This window comes from Peromyscus eremicus, chromosome 11, assembly GCF_949786415.1.
Source record: "Peromyscus eremicus chromosome 11, PerEre_H2_v1, whole genome shotgun sequence".
In the NCBI taxonomy this organism is placed as follows: Eukaryota; Metazoa; Chordata; class Mammalia; order Rodentia; family Cricetidae; genus Peromyscus; species Peromyscus eremicus.
Genome location: NC_081427.1, coordinates 25,346,965 through 25,363,515, shown reverse-complemented (window position 1 = coordinate 25,363,515; position 16,551 = coordinate 25,346,965). Strand labels below are relative to the sequence as shown.

Below are 16,551 nucleotides of genomic sequence, written 5' to 3'. Positions count from 1 at the left end.
TCAGATTTGTTAGTTCTTTAATGTAAAAATAAAAGAGCTCACCTTGCCTTTCTCTTTGTACAGCCCGATGATGGAAATAACAGATGGCCGAATGAGCCTCCATGGAGATTCCACATGGGTGGTGCTCAGAGAGCGGGTAGACTTCTTCACGATGTGGTATTCCTGAAAGCCAGCACAAGGCAAGACCAGATATTCTCACTTACCCTTAGCTGCTGCAGGCTTGGGCATGCAAGGAGACTTTGAAAATCTCAGCTGTCTTTTGTGTTAGTGATTTCCCACTGGTCTATGTGTGGTCCATTGGCTTTAAGAAAGTTTACTCTAAATACTACTGGAGCAGGGCCTCCCCTTGCTCTATCTTGCCATATCTGCCCCGTCACAAAGTGCTGCTTAGTGTCCCCAGGCACCTATGTCACTCTGTCCTCAACCATATGTCACAGATCCTTCTGGAATGGAGTCAGGAGAACAAAGTTGACCACCCTGGGGGTGGGCTCTTCGTGGAAATCTCTCCCACCCCCACCCCCACTTCAAAATCATGCTTAAAAGAAAACTCACTATTTTAAGCTTAATTTACTCATTCAAAATACTCAGCAAGCCCAGGTTTCTTATAAAGTACAAACCACAAACCCAGACAACTGTTTTTCCACATAAAATACCCTGCTGAGAGACGGCGGCCATTTCAGCTCTAATGCCCCATATTTGGAAAAAAAAAATCAAATACTTTCCCATAAGCCACACTTTCCTCTGCTGGCCAGCAGCTCCAACCTCAACCCCCTCTCCGTGCCCTCACCCATGATATTCATGTGTATCAGCAAAATACATACTGATAACATAATTGGGAGATTAAATGGCTACTGCTAAATTGAGTCTTTAGTTCTTTGATACTCTCTTAGAATAACAAATGTCTTCTGTGGTGCAGATATCATAGTGCAAGTGGAGAAAAAAATCATTTCATGTTTCATATGAGAAAAGAGCCATCACAAAGTGGTTTTTGCTTTGCGTCTGCTTCATTCATATGTAGGAATGAGATGTTCCCCCCTGCCAGGGGTAGTTTGCATCCCCCGGCAGCTTAGAAGAGTTACACTGTGCGTTTTGACAGAATATCTGCCAGTAACATGGGCCGCCTGGACTCGGTCTCATTAAATAAATGATGTGGGCTTGGCAGCATCACCACCTATTTACTGAAACCACCACAGAGCGTGCCAGACACAGCCTGCGGTTTGCCAACCCTCGAACACAGAGGTTCACGTATGATCCCCTGGGGGATCCCTTTCCCTGATCACCAGTCTTCAGCCCGGCTTCATGTTAGCTCTCTTGGCAACGCACAGAAGCCCAAGGCCTGAGTGCTCGTGTGGCCGTTTAAGATTCTATGGGGTCGCTCCGCACTGTGTCCACCTGTGGTGTCTAATAATGCACTACTCGGTGACCACCAGTGGCTACAGGCTTGGATTAAGGCTCACTAAGATAAAAATGCACTCCTGGGCTGAGACACACGCAGCTGCCATCTTGGATGCTACAGGCACAAACCACTTAGACTTACGCACCAAGTTTTACTGGATAACTCTACACTGGGCAGCAATTTTTGTGGAGGAAATAAGGGCGTGTGTGTGTGTGTGTGTGTGTGTGTGTGTGTGTGTGTGTGTGTGTTTGTGTAAAACTTGGGAGAAAAAGCAAAGGACAAACTGAAGAAGGGAAAACTCTCTGGTAAGACTTTCTATCCCGGCATGAGTTTCCTGGGTGTTTCTGGGCTCTAAACATGGACCTGAATGTGAAGACTCAGCCATGGCCGAAGTAAACCCTGGCTTCTCGCTCATCCTCTAACAACGAGGTTCTACAACCATCCTCGTTCATCTTCCTCTGCTCCCCTGGGTCCAGTGGGTCATTCCAAGGAGGCCACAGACCGGGCTGTTTTCTGTGGTTGGTCTAGATGGCTTCGAACAGACCCTATTCAAATCCTTATCCCTTCACTCGCCTCCATCTGCCTTGGAGTGAATTTAACAGAAAATAACCTGATCAGCACCCACTTTGACACAGGGTTAAGAGCCACAGAAAAAACCAAAAACCTGATCTTCCTCTAATCTTTCTTCAGAGAGTCTGACGCGTAACCTTGAGGGAAATATCTAGCCATTTTGAGTTTCAGTCATTTTACCTGAAGAGCAGCCACAACACACTAAAAATAACGGTCCAAGACCCTTAGGCTCCTGTCACCTCTGAGTCCCCAGGTGTGATATGAGGGACATCACTGCTGCTGGAACCGCCTCTTCCGGCCCTGTTTTTCTGATAGGCCGGGGTGGGGGTGGGGTGGGGTGGGGGTGGGGGAGGCGCGACTAGTGATTTCTTGTTTGGCTCATGGTACCAGGACCTCCAAGTTCCCTGGAGACTGAGCCTCCTTCCAAGTTGGTTGTGAGCCTGTCCCCTAGTTTCCAGTGGGCCAGGGACAAGATAACCGAGGAGGAACCCTGTTCAGGTTGTAGAGTCAGAGTTCTCAACGGGAACGGGCTCTGTCATGCCAACCACCTACTTTACTCCTCTCCAGCAGGTAGGACCCCGGGCATGGCGTAGGCACACGTGCTCACACTCACCCACACAGTTGATATTCTGACACATGATGCTCCTATTAAATAAGCAACGATGGTTTGCCACAGACTCCGAGACGCCATTGTCTCCTGGCAGTTGAGAGCAATTCTTAGTTCCAAAACACACAGCGTGAAGAGAACCAAGATGCTGAGATCTATTAAGAGATATTTCCCCACGTTCTTCAACCCTGGAGCTGGCTTCCTTCTAATCTTTCTGGGTAGACCCCACATTCTTTCTGTGGCTCTAGTTCTCTCTCTAGGTTCAAATACTCATGGCCCTTATCAGTGGCCAACTCTTCTCAACAGGGGTCCATAGAGGTCTTTGGAAAGAAATAAAATGTATATACACACACAGAGAATTGTGGAGACACAGGGTTTGCAAATCTGTACTTTTGTCTCTAACCAAGCAATGGTGTCTACGAGTGAACCAGAGTCCCGACAGCCCGGGATTAACCTGTGATGTCCCAGTAGAATCCAGTAGCTGGGGAAGAGAGTGCTTCCGGCCATCTCGGGAGACCTCCAGCATCCTGATCCGGGGGTCCCCATTGCGGACCATCAGCTCATTATATTCCTCAACAGACTCTAGGCGGTGGACACCTCCTGCAATAAAAAAAAATGGCGGAGGAGGTGGGGCTTGATAAGGCATGAGAAGAACGTGAACAGAACCAATAGGCGTACCCATCACCTTTACCATCACTGTGTGGTTCCAGAAGGTCTGGAGTTAAAGATACACAAAGGACCAAGTTCACCCAGCCCTAGCACCAGGTTCTCCATAAGCCTGTTGTGTTCGAAGAAACTGATGCTGAGCTACAACAAAACCAGGAGATTCTGAAGCGACGACACCTCCTAAGGGGCAATGTGTGCATCGAATCAGATGCAGGGCTGGTGGGGACAGCAATAAAGTAGTGAGGGGGCCAGGGGCCAGCGGTCTAGTAATGGCGGAGCATCCCTTAATGGTTGTCATGGCTTCACTGCTGGGTGGGTGTTTTTATTCCACACAATACTGGTTTTGTTTTGTTTTGTTTTGTTTTGAGAGACAGTTGATGTAGGTCTTGCTATGCAGCCAAGCTGGCTTGGAATTCAGATTTCTCTTGTGTTATGTGACTTCCAACCTCTGAGTGCTGAAATAACTGGTGTGAACAACTGTGCCTGCCTTAGTAATGACTTTCTAAATAACATTTTTTTATTAATGTTTGTCAAGTATAACTTAAGTGTGCACAAAAGTACATGAATGAAATTTCACAGGACCTCTAACACACTGATCAAGAGACATTAACCAGAATCTGGTTTACTGATTGATCCTCATCCAATGGTAACCTGATCTTTACATCTAAACATGATCTAAACATCAATGATCTAAATATCACTGATCACCTCTATTTTTTGAACTCTATATGAATGAATATGTACTTTTTGTATATAAAGCTCCTTGTTCTTTTTTGTTTGTTTGTTTTGTTTTTATTTTTTGTTTTTCGAGACAGGGTTTCTCTGTGTAGCTTTGCACCTTTCCTGGAACTCACTTGGTAGCCCAGGCTGGCCTTGAACTCACAGAGATCCATCTGCCTCTGCCTCCCGAGTACTGGGATTAAAGGTGTGCACCACCACCACCTGAGAGCTCCTTGTTTTTAACATGTATTATACTGTTATTTTGTGTACGTATGCATGTTGGGGCACACGTGCTGTGGTGTGTATGTAGAGGTCAGGGGACAACTTGCCAGAGTCAGTTCTCTCCTCCCACTATGTAGATCCTGGGAATGGAATTCAGGTCATTAGCATTATGGGTAGGAATCTTTACTCACCCAGCCGTCTTGCCTATCCTTAACATATTTGTGAGAGGCAACCATGCTGTTTATGTGCCAACAGTTTGGTTTTTTCCATTCTGCATAACATTTCATTGTACAGTCACACATTTTATGCATTCTATCATTGAAGAACTTTGGCTTGTTTCCAGCTTTAGATGTGAAACAGTAGTAATGTGTGTGTGTGTGTGTGTGTGTGTGTGTGTGTGTGTGTGTGTGTGGTGTGCATATGTTGGTATACATAGCACATTTTTGTTTTTGTGCTTTGCCACACATTACTTTTTATAAACAACCCACTAGAAATGTAGAAAGCATTTTGGGCCACGCATACATCTTTGGGCTATAACTTGCTGACTCCTGCTCAAGGCTACAGCTATTGTATTCTCAGGCATGCCTCCTGTGAAGGGAAGATCTTCCCAAGGGTATGTAGTTGTGGAGGTGCTGGCTCCTGACACACTTCCTTCTGCACTGCTGTTACCTGCAGGATGGACTCTGTCTCCTCCATGTCACCTGCTTGCTATCAGTCTTGAATGTCAGTCATTCTCCTGGGCGCACAATGGGATCTTTTTTTTTTTTTTTTTTTTTGGGTTTTTCGAGACAGGGTTTCTCTGTGTAGCTTTGCGCCTTTCCTGGAACTCGCTTTGGAGACCAGGCTGGCCTCGAACTCACAGAGATCCGCCTGCCTCTGCCTCCCGAGTGCTGGGATTAAAGGCGTGCGCCACCACCGCCAGGCGCACAATGGGATCTTACTGTGGTTTTCAATTTTCATTCCACTGATGACCTCATACTTCTGTGTATATAACCATTGGCCGGTCCCTTTGTAAAGTGTCTGTTTAAATTTTCTGTCCATTCTTTTATTAGATTTTTCTTATTGATTTTTAGGAAGTTTTTCTTTTAATTTTAATATGTGAGATTATGAATCCTTTGTGGAATCTATGAATTATAAATATTTTCTCCACATCTGTGTCTTATATTGTCTTAATGGTATTTTCTGGCAAATAAAAAAAGTCATAATTTAACAAGATGATGTTAGTCATTTATGGCTTAATGACAGAGTGTTTTGAGGAGTGAGGAATGTGTTTGTACAAAGTAAGATGGTGTCAGAGTTTCTTTTCTATCATTTTAGATATCATATAATCTAGATTTAGTTGCTTTAATAAATACTCTGACAACCTAGGGAAAGGGTTTATTTAGCTCATGGTTCTGGGTTGTAGTTGATCATGGTGGGGAAGTCCCAGGGAGGAGCTTTGTCATACCACATCCAGTCAGGAGCAGAGAGAAACAATGCATGCATGCTAGTGCTCAGCCCATGAAATGGTACCACCCCATTCAGGGTGGCTCTTCCCACCTGAGTTAACGCAATAAAGCAAATCTCTCACAGGCGTACCCAGAGGCCAACCTCATCTACACAATCACTCATTTAGAATCTCTCCAGTTGATTCCAGATTGTGTCAACTATGACAATTCAAACTGGTTATGATATCACTATGCAATATAATTACATGGGGCCATAGCTGTATATGTTGCCCATTGTGGACCAAACTAATTTTGCAAGCATGAATGCAAATCAGCTTTTACTTTTATAATTGATGCTCTTATATTCTATTTAAGAAACTTTTGCAATAATTTAATATATATATATATATACACACACACACACATACACACATACATGTATATATGTATACATATGGGGTACTGTATGCATGTTGCAAACTAGGCACTCTATCACTGAGCTATGTTCACAAAATCTGTAATGATTTAAAAACACTGATTTAGAGTATACATATCTGAAATGACAGCTCAGTTACATATGAATAAAGCTATAAATCACTATAATATTTATATTACATATGTGATTGCTTGAATACACATATTGATGTTTTTCAAAGATTTAGTTAATATGTGTCTGTGTACAGGTATATGCACATAAGTGAGGGTACTTGTAGAGACAGAGCCATTGGATCCCTTGGAGCTGGAGTTATGGGCTGTTGTAGGTCACTTTCTATGAGTGCTGGGAACTGAACGGAGGTAAGAGCAGTATGTGCTCTGAACCCCAGAGCCATCTCTCCAGCTCCTACACTGAATCTTCAGTGAACTGATTTCTCCTAGACTGTGAATTGACTCATTTGATGGTGTCCAATGTCCATCTAGAAGTGTCTCTAAGTTCTTCATGAAATAAGACAAGACAATGGTAGATTTCTAAAAGCTACATGTTACTGAGTTCTTAATAATGATATGGTGCTGATACAGCTAATGGATGTCACTTAAGGCTTAACTTTTCAAAAGCTCAATATCAACTTTGTGAAGTAGGTTTTCAAACATCTCAAATCCCTTTGCAACCAAGGAAAATTTTGCATTTAAAAAGACCACAAACTTAAGAGGTTAACATGGATAAATCAAAAGTACTGAAATTAAAGGAGAGCCCTGCTGGCAAGAAAAGAGGTAGGCAGGAAGAAAAACTTGGGCTAGAATGTTAGAAAAATGTTCTGTGAAAAGACAAACGATGTTGCTTTAGTCAATTTGGAGCCAGACAAGGCAAAGCCCTGGTGGAAATGGCTGGAACCCCATACACACGCTTAAATAATTCATAACTTAGTAATTCATGGGCCAGATTAATCTTTCTTGGCATGCTTACTCATCTGAAAAAGATTTATTAGAAGAAAATTCCTTTTGGGTTGACAGGGAGGCGCTTGTCATCAACAGGAGAGAAACCACACACAGTAGCATCCACTGATAACAACCTGATATGCGAATACCACAGTGACTCATTCCAGAATATGAAACAAACATCCAGATCTGGAAGACAGACAAGTGAGGATCCCATGGCATTAAAACCTCCTGTATGGGGCTGGAGAAATAGCCCAGTGGTTAGAGCACACACTATTCTTGCAGAGGAGCAGAGTTTGATTCCCTGCACCCATGCCGGGCAGCTCACAGATGCCTGGAACTCCGGCTTCAGAGAGTCCACACCTTTCTCACCTCCTTGGGCACAGACACAGACACACACACATTCATATTAAAAATAAATAACTCCTATATGTAAATGTCCTTCAAGTGAAGCAGGTCACAGTGTGGCCAAAGGCCCATTCCCCAAGCTTCTTTAGCATGCCTGCAGATTAAGCTGCCAGTTTTATCTCTTCCCACCCTCCCCTACAAATCTGCTCTATCCTGATGGCTGTCAAGGATGTGTTCCTCTCTCTACTCATTTCCAGAACTGGGATGTAAATATCCTGAGTTTACCCAACTTTGTGCACACCATCGCCTCCCACCTCAGCCTGAGGTGTCCCCCCCCCCCCCCCATGCACTCTTGCCAAGCTTTACTGGACTGAATCATTATTGCCATCAGATTACGTTAGGCCTTTCAAATGAGAGGGGATTAAAAACAGTTATCCAAAATGTCTTTTGTCTGTCCCGCCCCCCTTGCCTGGAAAATCTCCCATTCTTCTCCTCCGGGTCTCCAGTCTTCTACATCCGGGTCTCCACCCTCCTTATCCTACTGTTTCTGAATGCCTCGATTAGCACCACAATCCAGAGACTCCCAGCCACTCAGCTGCCTGTATGTGCGCATTATCCAGGCCATCACCTTGTGTACGTGTGGGTTGCCTTCCCTGGGGAACTAAAAGTTCTCACGAAGGCCTTCCTGTCTGTGGCCATTCAAACTTTTGTTTCCCTCTTGAGAGGGAAAGACTCAAGAACAATAAGAATGAAAATGACCATAACTAATGACTTCAACAATGAAAACAATGAATGGGTGGTAAAAATAATGAATGGGCGGATCTGAGGGAAGAGTCCATTGCTGTCAGGCTTTGGAGTGGCCTTGCTGACCATATTCTCTGGTCAGTCTTCCAAAAGGCTGGACGCATGGAAGGCTCCCACATCTACCCAGAGCATAAGTGCATAGTGTAATCCTCCTTTCACAGATTAAAGAAGTCACTGGTCCCAGGTCACTTGTCTCAGGGGCAGAGCCGGAAAGTGAACCCAGTTCCAACTGATTGATGCCTGTGCCCGCTTCCTCCCCTCCTCCACATTTCCCTATCACAGGTTTGGGTGGCTTGAGAAGAAGATGAGATCCCCGTGTGGTAAACACTGGCCCACCCTGCACTGGCGGTCAGCTAAAGGCGTGGCTGGTTCGAAATTGACAATATGGACATAGAAAAAAAAATCAGATGTAGTTAGAAAAATTAGAAGGTCTCTGAACTACATTCCCACTCCCATAGGAATCTAGAAACTCTTCGGCACGGTAGGAGACAGAATTTTTTTCACTGTCCCCAGGAAGCCAGGGGTGGGAGAACTGTCTGGAACATAGGTCCTTTTCCTGGCTCCAACCCAGTGACCTTTGGGACTTCCTTAGCTGCTCTGATCTCATCTATAAAATAAGGAATGTAACTGCGGCAGTTTCAAAGATCCTTGTATCTCCCGAGAACTCACAGAGCCTCCCTGGGGACTGATTACAGTGTGGGTTAACTCTGCCAAGCTGACCACTGCCTCCTCTCCGCCCTTGTTCACATAGGATTTAAAGGGTCTCTCTCAGCTCATGGGGAGCTGCTTGTTGGCTCCAGGTGAGAGCCTTCTACCTAATGCCATCTAGCTTCTAGCCTCTACCTGAGGACATCCCTTTCTGCCAAAAAATCAGCCTAACACAATGTTGCCTAATTCTTCCTAATTATCAATAAAATAACTGATATTTGTAAATAGAGCTTTAGCAGAGGTGTACTTTATGGTCCCATGCTATTTATCTTCTCCGAGAATAAACGCAGCAGCAGAGGGTCAGATGATGGGGGGCAGAAACTCTTGACTGGCAGCATCATCCCTTTTCTTGCCAGGGATCAGGGAGCAGAAGAAGAAAATGATGGGCGGGGGGATGCTGATACACTATGCATTGTGCTGGGTGATTTTATGAGGGTTAAAAGTAAGACTTGAGGGCAGCCAGATGGCTCTGTGGTATAAGCCCCTTGCTGTATAATCCTGATGACCCAAGTTCAGTTACAAGTAGAAGGAGTGAACCAACTCCAAATTGTCCTCTGGCCTCCATACTTGTGCCACGGCACGCACAAGCCTACCCACCATTTATGCATGACAGAGACGCACATCTGCAGCAATAAATAAATACACGATGACACGAAACCATTACCTAATCTTTCAAAGTCAGGGTATCAACTCTTGGGCTGCTGTTGGAATGGAAGTTGAAAAACAGCCGAAGGATGCAAGGTTACCAACTGCCAAGGGCCCAAAGCTATGTTCTACCTCCCTTTCCCAGTGCCTGTGAGTGGGTGGCTGGAGCCAAGTTATCTACGAGGCCAGTAGGCACTGTGCCAGGAGCCCATGCCCCATTTGGAGACCATAAAAATGCTTCAGTGCGTTTTTAAATGCAGGGAAAGTTGGGCGCGATAGTAGTGAGTGTGAGTAGTGAGTAGGCAGTAATGCATCCAGTACATCTCTTGTATGTTAGTGTTATATGCATGCCTGTGTGCATGTGCATGGGAGCATACAAGTCCATACAGTGTGTATAGAGGCCAGAGGTTGATATTAGGTATTTACTCATCTAACTTACTGTGTGTGACAGATGTGCACACGAATGCAGTATATACATGTGCATATGGAACCGGTCCGGTGTTTGCTGTCTACACATTTATTTTTGTGTGCGGTGTACTCGTGGGGGTACGCAGCCAGCTGCACTTGCGTCTGCATATGCCTGTGAAGGCCTGAGGTTGATGGCGGGCATCTTCCTTTTTGCCCTTCACTTCTGTGTTTGAGCCAGGGTCCCTCACTAAACCGGCAGCTTGCTCTTTCAGCTGGAATGGCTTGCCAGTGAGTCCTCGGGAATTCACCTATCTCTGCCACACCCTTGTCCCAGTGCTGGGATTACAGAAGTGTGCCAAACTTGGCTTTTATGTGGGTATTGAGGATATGAACTCAGATCTCCCAGCTTAGTTAACAAGTACTTGACCCCCTGAGCCGTCTCCCTAGTTCCCAGAAGGTATCTGCATATAGCACAGCCATGAATTTTTATTTTTGGTGGGAAAAAAGTATCCAACAAGGCAAAAGTGCTTCTGCATGTGTCTTCTGCTATCTCCCCCAGAGCACAGGCCAGGCCATCTAGGGAAGTATCCAGTACATGTGGAATATGGTATCTATCAGTTCTGGAAGTTGCAACCTCTTCCACCATTTCTCCTGCTTAGCTGAGATGCAAATTTGATGTGAGATGAAATCCTTTTACCGCTTGTTCTAGCAGGCTCAGAGTTTTTTGGGAGCGTGTGCATGTTGAGAATATGGGCCACCCGAGAGTGGGACATTGAAAGGGTCACCTGAAACCTCATTAAGATAAACGATAAACACTCAGGAGATTGAAGGTTCAACAGACATACACACATTCACTTTTTACGGTTTCAAAATAAAATAGTCCTGTGGGCAGCTAGGCGGCTTAATGAGCTTCTCTGCCTGGGCATGCTCCACTGGAGGAAAACAGTTCTGAGAATTTAAGGGGATAAAGGGCTCATCTTCCCAGGTGCCAGCCTATTAACTCTCCACTTAGGAGGATGAGGCAGGAGGATTTCGAGTTCAGGCCAGTCTGGGACATGTGACAAGCTGAAGGCCAGCCTGAGCAAGGTACCACTCTCTCCCCAGAGTGTTCACCCTTTTAATGGGGTCCGCTTCCCCGTTCCCGAGGCTGCAAGCTTACGCCATTCTCCACAGCCAGGGTTACCACTTACCTGAGAGACGACTCTTAAGCTTCATTTTGCTGTTGCCTTGTTTGGGACTTTCCAAGCTCCCCTGGGATTCCTCAGAGCTGCCTACGTCCTGGGATTCTTCTGACTCCGGCATCTAGAAAGCAGAGCACAGAGCTGACGGGAGAGGCCAGGCCTCCAAGGAGTTATCTCAGGCAGGCTGGAGAAGCAGCAATCCAGACGTCACGTGAGAGAGAGAGAAATGGCTCACAGGATGAAAGCTCCACCCTTCAGATAACCGGAGTGCCACAGGCTGGCAAGTTCCCCCTCGGAGGCACCAGGGAGATTTCAAACTGGAAAGGACCCCTGGGGCTGTTTCCACTCCCATTTTACCTGGGAAACACCTGGTCAAGGTCACCCCCCAGGGTAGCCAGAGGCAAGGCTAGATTGAGAGTCCAAGTCTCCCTGGTTCATGGCCCAGGGCTTTTTGTATGATGCAGGATGCCACAAATAAATGTTAAACCAGAAATCCAAACCTGTTGCTAAAACTAAGATTTGTGTCAGTGACAGTTGGGGACATGTTCTGGTTTAAGGCAATTTTGCCATTATGGAAATACCAAAGAGTATACTGTGAGACATGGATGATCGAGGCCGATCTAGGGGTAGGGGTGGGGTGCTCTGGACTGTCAAGAGACCAGCTCAAGGCACATTTTACATTCACCTTTTAAGATAAGAGGCTGACTCTAAAATGAGGATAGGAAGTTTAGTATAGAAAATACATCAACGAGCAACACTGTCCTTTATTGTCATGTACCACGTACTGTACAGGACTGCATATGCTGGATGTTTCCATCTCGCGGCACAGGCTTTGTTGAACTACATACAATGTCTCCAAGTTAATCTTCTGGGGGCTCTCGCTGCACATTGGAGCCCACAGTGACTGAAATGCTATGCGCCACCTGAGTGTACTTCCTTCAGCCCACCCAGCGTTGTGTGTGTCACACGCCTACTTTTGTGGAAGTGTCAGTCAGCCCAAATGTCTGTAGGTCATGTTTCCCATCTGATTCCAGGAAGCAATTCAGAGAAGATCATCCCAAAGGTTGTGGTGTCTGGCAAGCCAGAAAAGCTAACCCTGCTTAAAAGTACATAGTAGATTGGAACGGGAGACCTGGGTGTTTGAGAGTCTTTGTTAAAATGTTGGGGGGAAGGGGCCCTGGGGAGACGGCTCAGTCAATAGAGTGCCTCTCACGCAAGCCTGAGCATGTGTGTTTAGATCCTCAGAACCCACGGAAAGAGCAGAGCAGAGCGGTGGCCGGCGTCTAACTCCAGCATGAAGGGCAGGAGGGACTGGGAAGGAGGGTGGGGGAGGAGGTGTGTGGAGAGAGGCAGGTCTCTGGAGCTTTTTGAGAGATGGTGTCTCAAAAAATAAGTTGAATGGGCTCTAGAAACCACTCAGCAAACACGTAAATAAAAATAACTCCATAAAAACAAAACAAAACAAACAAACAAACAAAAACAAAGGCAGAGCTCTGTTGAGGAAGACAGCCAGTATCAACCTCCGGCCTCTGCAAACATTCACGCCTGTGTACGCCTGCCTGCACCTACACGTACATACATGTGTGTGAACATTTACAGCCCCCACCAAATTCAAGGGATAAATTTAAAATGTGTTTACTATATCAAATAATATGCTCCCCCTTGGAATTTTATTTTCCCTTGAGGTTCTGGGGGGGGGGAGCCTCATATTAAAATAGGTAAGCTCATGCTAAGAACTGCACACAGGCAGTTGCAAAGGACATATGTATATCTAATTCAGTATGTAAATTATAAAAAAGCTACTTAGAGCTATCATCTCCCAAATGACTCGTCTTTTATGAGGTGATTATTTATATCAGCGTTATATGTAGTCTGTAGGTTTGGAAATTCCCTTTCTTCTTTAGGTTAAGTATCTTCTCAGATAAGAATGAGTACAGGATGGCAGATAAAGAGATGTGGGCAGTTTCGGAAGGGGCATTGGGGAGGAAGACGAATCTTACCATGATAAACAAAGATAACAAACTTGTCTCACTAGTTTATAGCGTCAGGGATGGGCAGGTGTCCAGGGCTAGATTGTGAAGGGAATCCTGAGGGCTATTTTAGAGGTTCTCCAGAGGGATGGATGCCTTTGCCAACCTCAAATCCTGACCTTGATGCAGTAAAAAGAGCCATCTAGACAACGGGACCAGAACCATGCAAACAGGAATCATTCAGAGAGACAAAGAACGCCATGGAAAGAGGCATCTCCATTGTGAACAGCAATTCCCACAGTAGGCTTAGGCTTGTGGCTTGCCCAAAGGAAAACATGCTCTCTGTTTGCAAGTCCACGGTGGCTTTGGGGCTATTGAATGGGTGGGGGCCAAGAGCAAAAGCAACAGCCAGCTGAGCAGAGATGCTTACGTCAAGGAAGGACCCCCTCCCCGCAGGCCCTCACTCTGGAGTTAGAAATGCCTTTCTTCTGCTCGCCTCCATCATTCCAACACATCCCCAGGCCTTTCGCAGAATCAGAGTGATTCTGGAAATGACATACAAATTCTAGAGCAGATCTAAAGCCTGGAGATGCCAGAAAGATGCAATGATCATTCATTTGCAGAAGCTGAGGGCGAGATTTCAAAGTAGAGATAAATGGGTCAGTCAAAGCCTTCAAGAACAATGCTCTCCCCGCCCCTCCCTTTAATCTCCCAATGCAACAAAGAATGAAGTGATATTTAGTTTCTATGACTTACAAGCTGTGAGAGTTCTGATGCCAAGGAAATCTTACAGTGAACTACAACATGAATGGATCTAGATACATCACAAAACACTTTAAAGGACGTCCAGTTGAGATCAAGGCAGGAATGAAGACTTACATCAGAACTTTCTGGAAGTGTCAGCATAGGAATGTTAGTCCATTTTGTTTTGCCATAACAGGACACTACAGGGCTGGTCTGTATAAAGAAAACCTAGCTGGGTGCTGTGGGATGGTCTGTATGTCAAATGTGTTGCTGATTGGTCAATAAATAAATCACTGATTGGCCAGTAGCCAGGCAGGAAGTATAGGCGGGACTAATAGAGAGGAGAATTGAGAGAACAGGAAGCTGGGTGGGGAGACACTGCCAGCCGCCACCATGACAAGCCGCATGTGAAGATGCCGGTAAGCCACGAGCCATGTGGCAAGGTATAGATTAATGAAAATGGATTAATTTAAGCTGTAAGAACAGTTAGCAAGAAGCCTGCCACGGCCATACAGTTTGTAAGCAATATAAGTCTCTGTGTTTACTTGGTTGGGTCTGAATGGCTATGGGACTGGCAGGTGAGAGAGATTTGCCCTGACCGGTGAGCCAGGCAGGAAAACTCTAGCTACAGCTGGGTGTGGTAGTATACACCTATAATGGCATGACTCCCCAGGTGGAGGCAGGGGGATCAGGATTTCAAGGTCTTCCTCGGTTATAGATGATATTTTTTGTTATTTTTGGATGCTGGGGAATCCAATGTTGAAGGTGTCTTGTGTCACCCCCGGGCAAAAGACCAAAGGGCCCAAGTTGCCCTTCTGAAGGCCCGATTCATGGTAAATAATCTGATGCGAAGGTGACATGATCCTTCCATGAAAAATCAGGCCCTCCCTCCCAACCGCACACAGGGGGTTAAGTTTCCAACACAGGCTTTATTTAGACAAAAGCAAAAGGGTTCTGAATTCAAGGAGGACCATTTCCTCCCCTAACAGAAAATTGGTTTGTCACATTATATGGCTTGGAACTCAATGAACAGGAAGTGGGCTTTGGAGACACATTAGCTCCACATTCTAGCAGGAAGCAGTGTACAAAGTATGATTTTGACTACAATGAGCCTTCCCTTAGTCCTGTGTATGGAAATGCCTGAGTTAAGAGAATCCTTTTGCTGTGTGTATTCCCTGCTCCATACTTGAAGAACAAAGGAGCCCGCTCTGAAAATGACATTTGTAGCTGTTCTCGAAGTAAATTAGCAGGAAGTTCTTCTAAAACACCTCAGTTCAATCCAGCAGTTTCCAATTTGCACAAGGTAATGCTATTATACTCTTGGAACCAAATAGAATTTTCAAGGCCCTGCGGCAGACCCTCGCCTATCCGATGATTTGTGGAATTCTCTCTTAGTGAAGAAGCAGTTTCAGCTTCAGGTTTTGCGGGGAGGGAGGTGTGCAGAGAACCCAGCTGTGAGGCACACATCCCGGTTGAGTCCTTTTATTAGTAATTCATGTCAACTTCTGTGAGTGTCTGTGTCCCCATCTGAAATATGGGCTGCAGGGGAGCATTAAATCTACTATGTAGACTTCTGATTCACCGAGGCAGGTTTCCCCTCTGAAAACTTCACTAACCAGTCGAGGAAAGAGTAAAGAGGGGGAGGGAGAGAACGAGAAAGAATATGAATGAACGAGTATGAGAATATTCTGGAAACCAATAAGCAATCAGATGTGATGGAAAAGATCTGATCTATCCTGAACCCTAAGTGAAGACTAGGAAAGCTGAGCAGCTACCCACTTTGCACAGGGAACCCCCACAGCTCAAGCTGCCCACAGAGCATCGCTGGCCATGAGGATGAAGGGAAGGCTGAGCCAGGTACAGGTGCTGAGGGCAAAGTGATGTTTGCAGGTATCCACCGTAGGCTGGATCTGAGGGAGATTCCTAAGGGCAAGGAATGACTAAGGCACAGAGTCACAGGAGAGCTCCCTCAGTCCGGAAAGACCCAGGCTTAAGGAAGCAACTCAGGGCCTCTGGAACACCCGCCGCCCTACATCAAATGGAAGCAGCTTGGAAGGAAGCTGGAGCAAGCTGCAGGGTCCTCTACTCTCCTGCACCCCTCCCAGTTCACCCCCCCCCCCCCCAGACAGACAGTAGGAAAATGGAAACTTCTGGGAGGGAGACTCATTAGAATGGCACTCTAAGAATACACACATTCTAATCAGCAGTTATGGAAACCTGTCCCACTCAATACATAAGCATATGCCCAGGACGCATGTGCCATATACTGCGGGTGACAGCATATATGGTGCCCATGATACATTAACAAAGTGCTGATGTCCAAGGCTGTTCCTTCATTATGCAAAGTCGAAATGACTGCATTGACTTTGAAAGGGATAAGATTCCTTCAAGGGTTAGTGTGAGGCTTCAGTGAGTACACTTTCGTGCACTAGCAGGGATCTAAAGTCCTGGGGGTGGGGTGGGGGGGTAGGGGTGGGGTGATGAAGGGAAGCTTTAGTTGAAGGAACAAAACACACACTGCTCAAGCTTCCCCTCCCAAGGCAGGTCTCAGAGTCTGTCTAGATTGGATGGCTCATGGTACACAGTAAGTTCTAGATGATGGAATACTCATTTCAGCCTCGCATCCACAGACAGATGGCAGGTTTGAGACTAAGTAGAGAGAAGTGGGAGCCCAAAGAGACGATGCCGTGTTTGGGGACTGAACATGGAGGCAGGGGCTGCCATCAAATTACTGCAAACCTAAGAGCTAAGAAGGCAATTT

The 16,551-nt window shown here is 45.8% G+C and overlaps 1 protein-coding gene across 1 annotated transcript in view; it reads right to left on the bottom strand.

The window, feature by feature from the left end:
- The window catches only part of Pdzd2 (PDZ domain containing 2), a 222,995-nt gene that overhangs the window by 45,143 nt on the left and 161,301 nt on the right, over positions 1–16,551 (bottom strand). The window contains exons 6-8 of the mRNA XM_059276087.1: positions 11,086–11,197; positions 3,028–3,173; positions 43–162 (exon numbers count right to left, since the gene is read on the bottom strand). Coding sequence (XP_059132070.1) covers positions 43–162; positions 3,028–3,173; positions 11,086–11,197 — 378 coding nt within the window. The remainder of the gene's footprint in view (positions 1–42; positions 163–3,027; positions 3,174–11,085; positions 11,198–16,551) is intronic.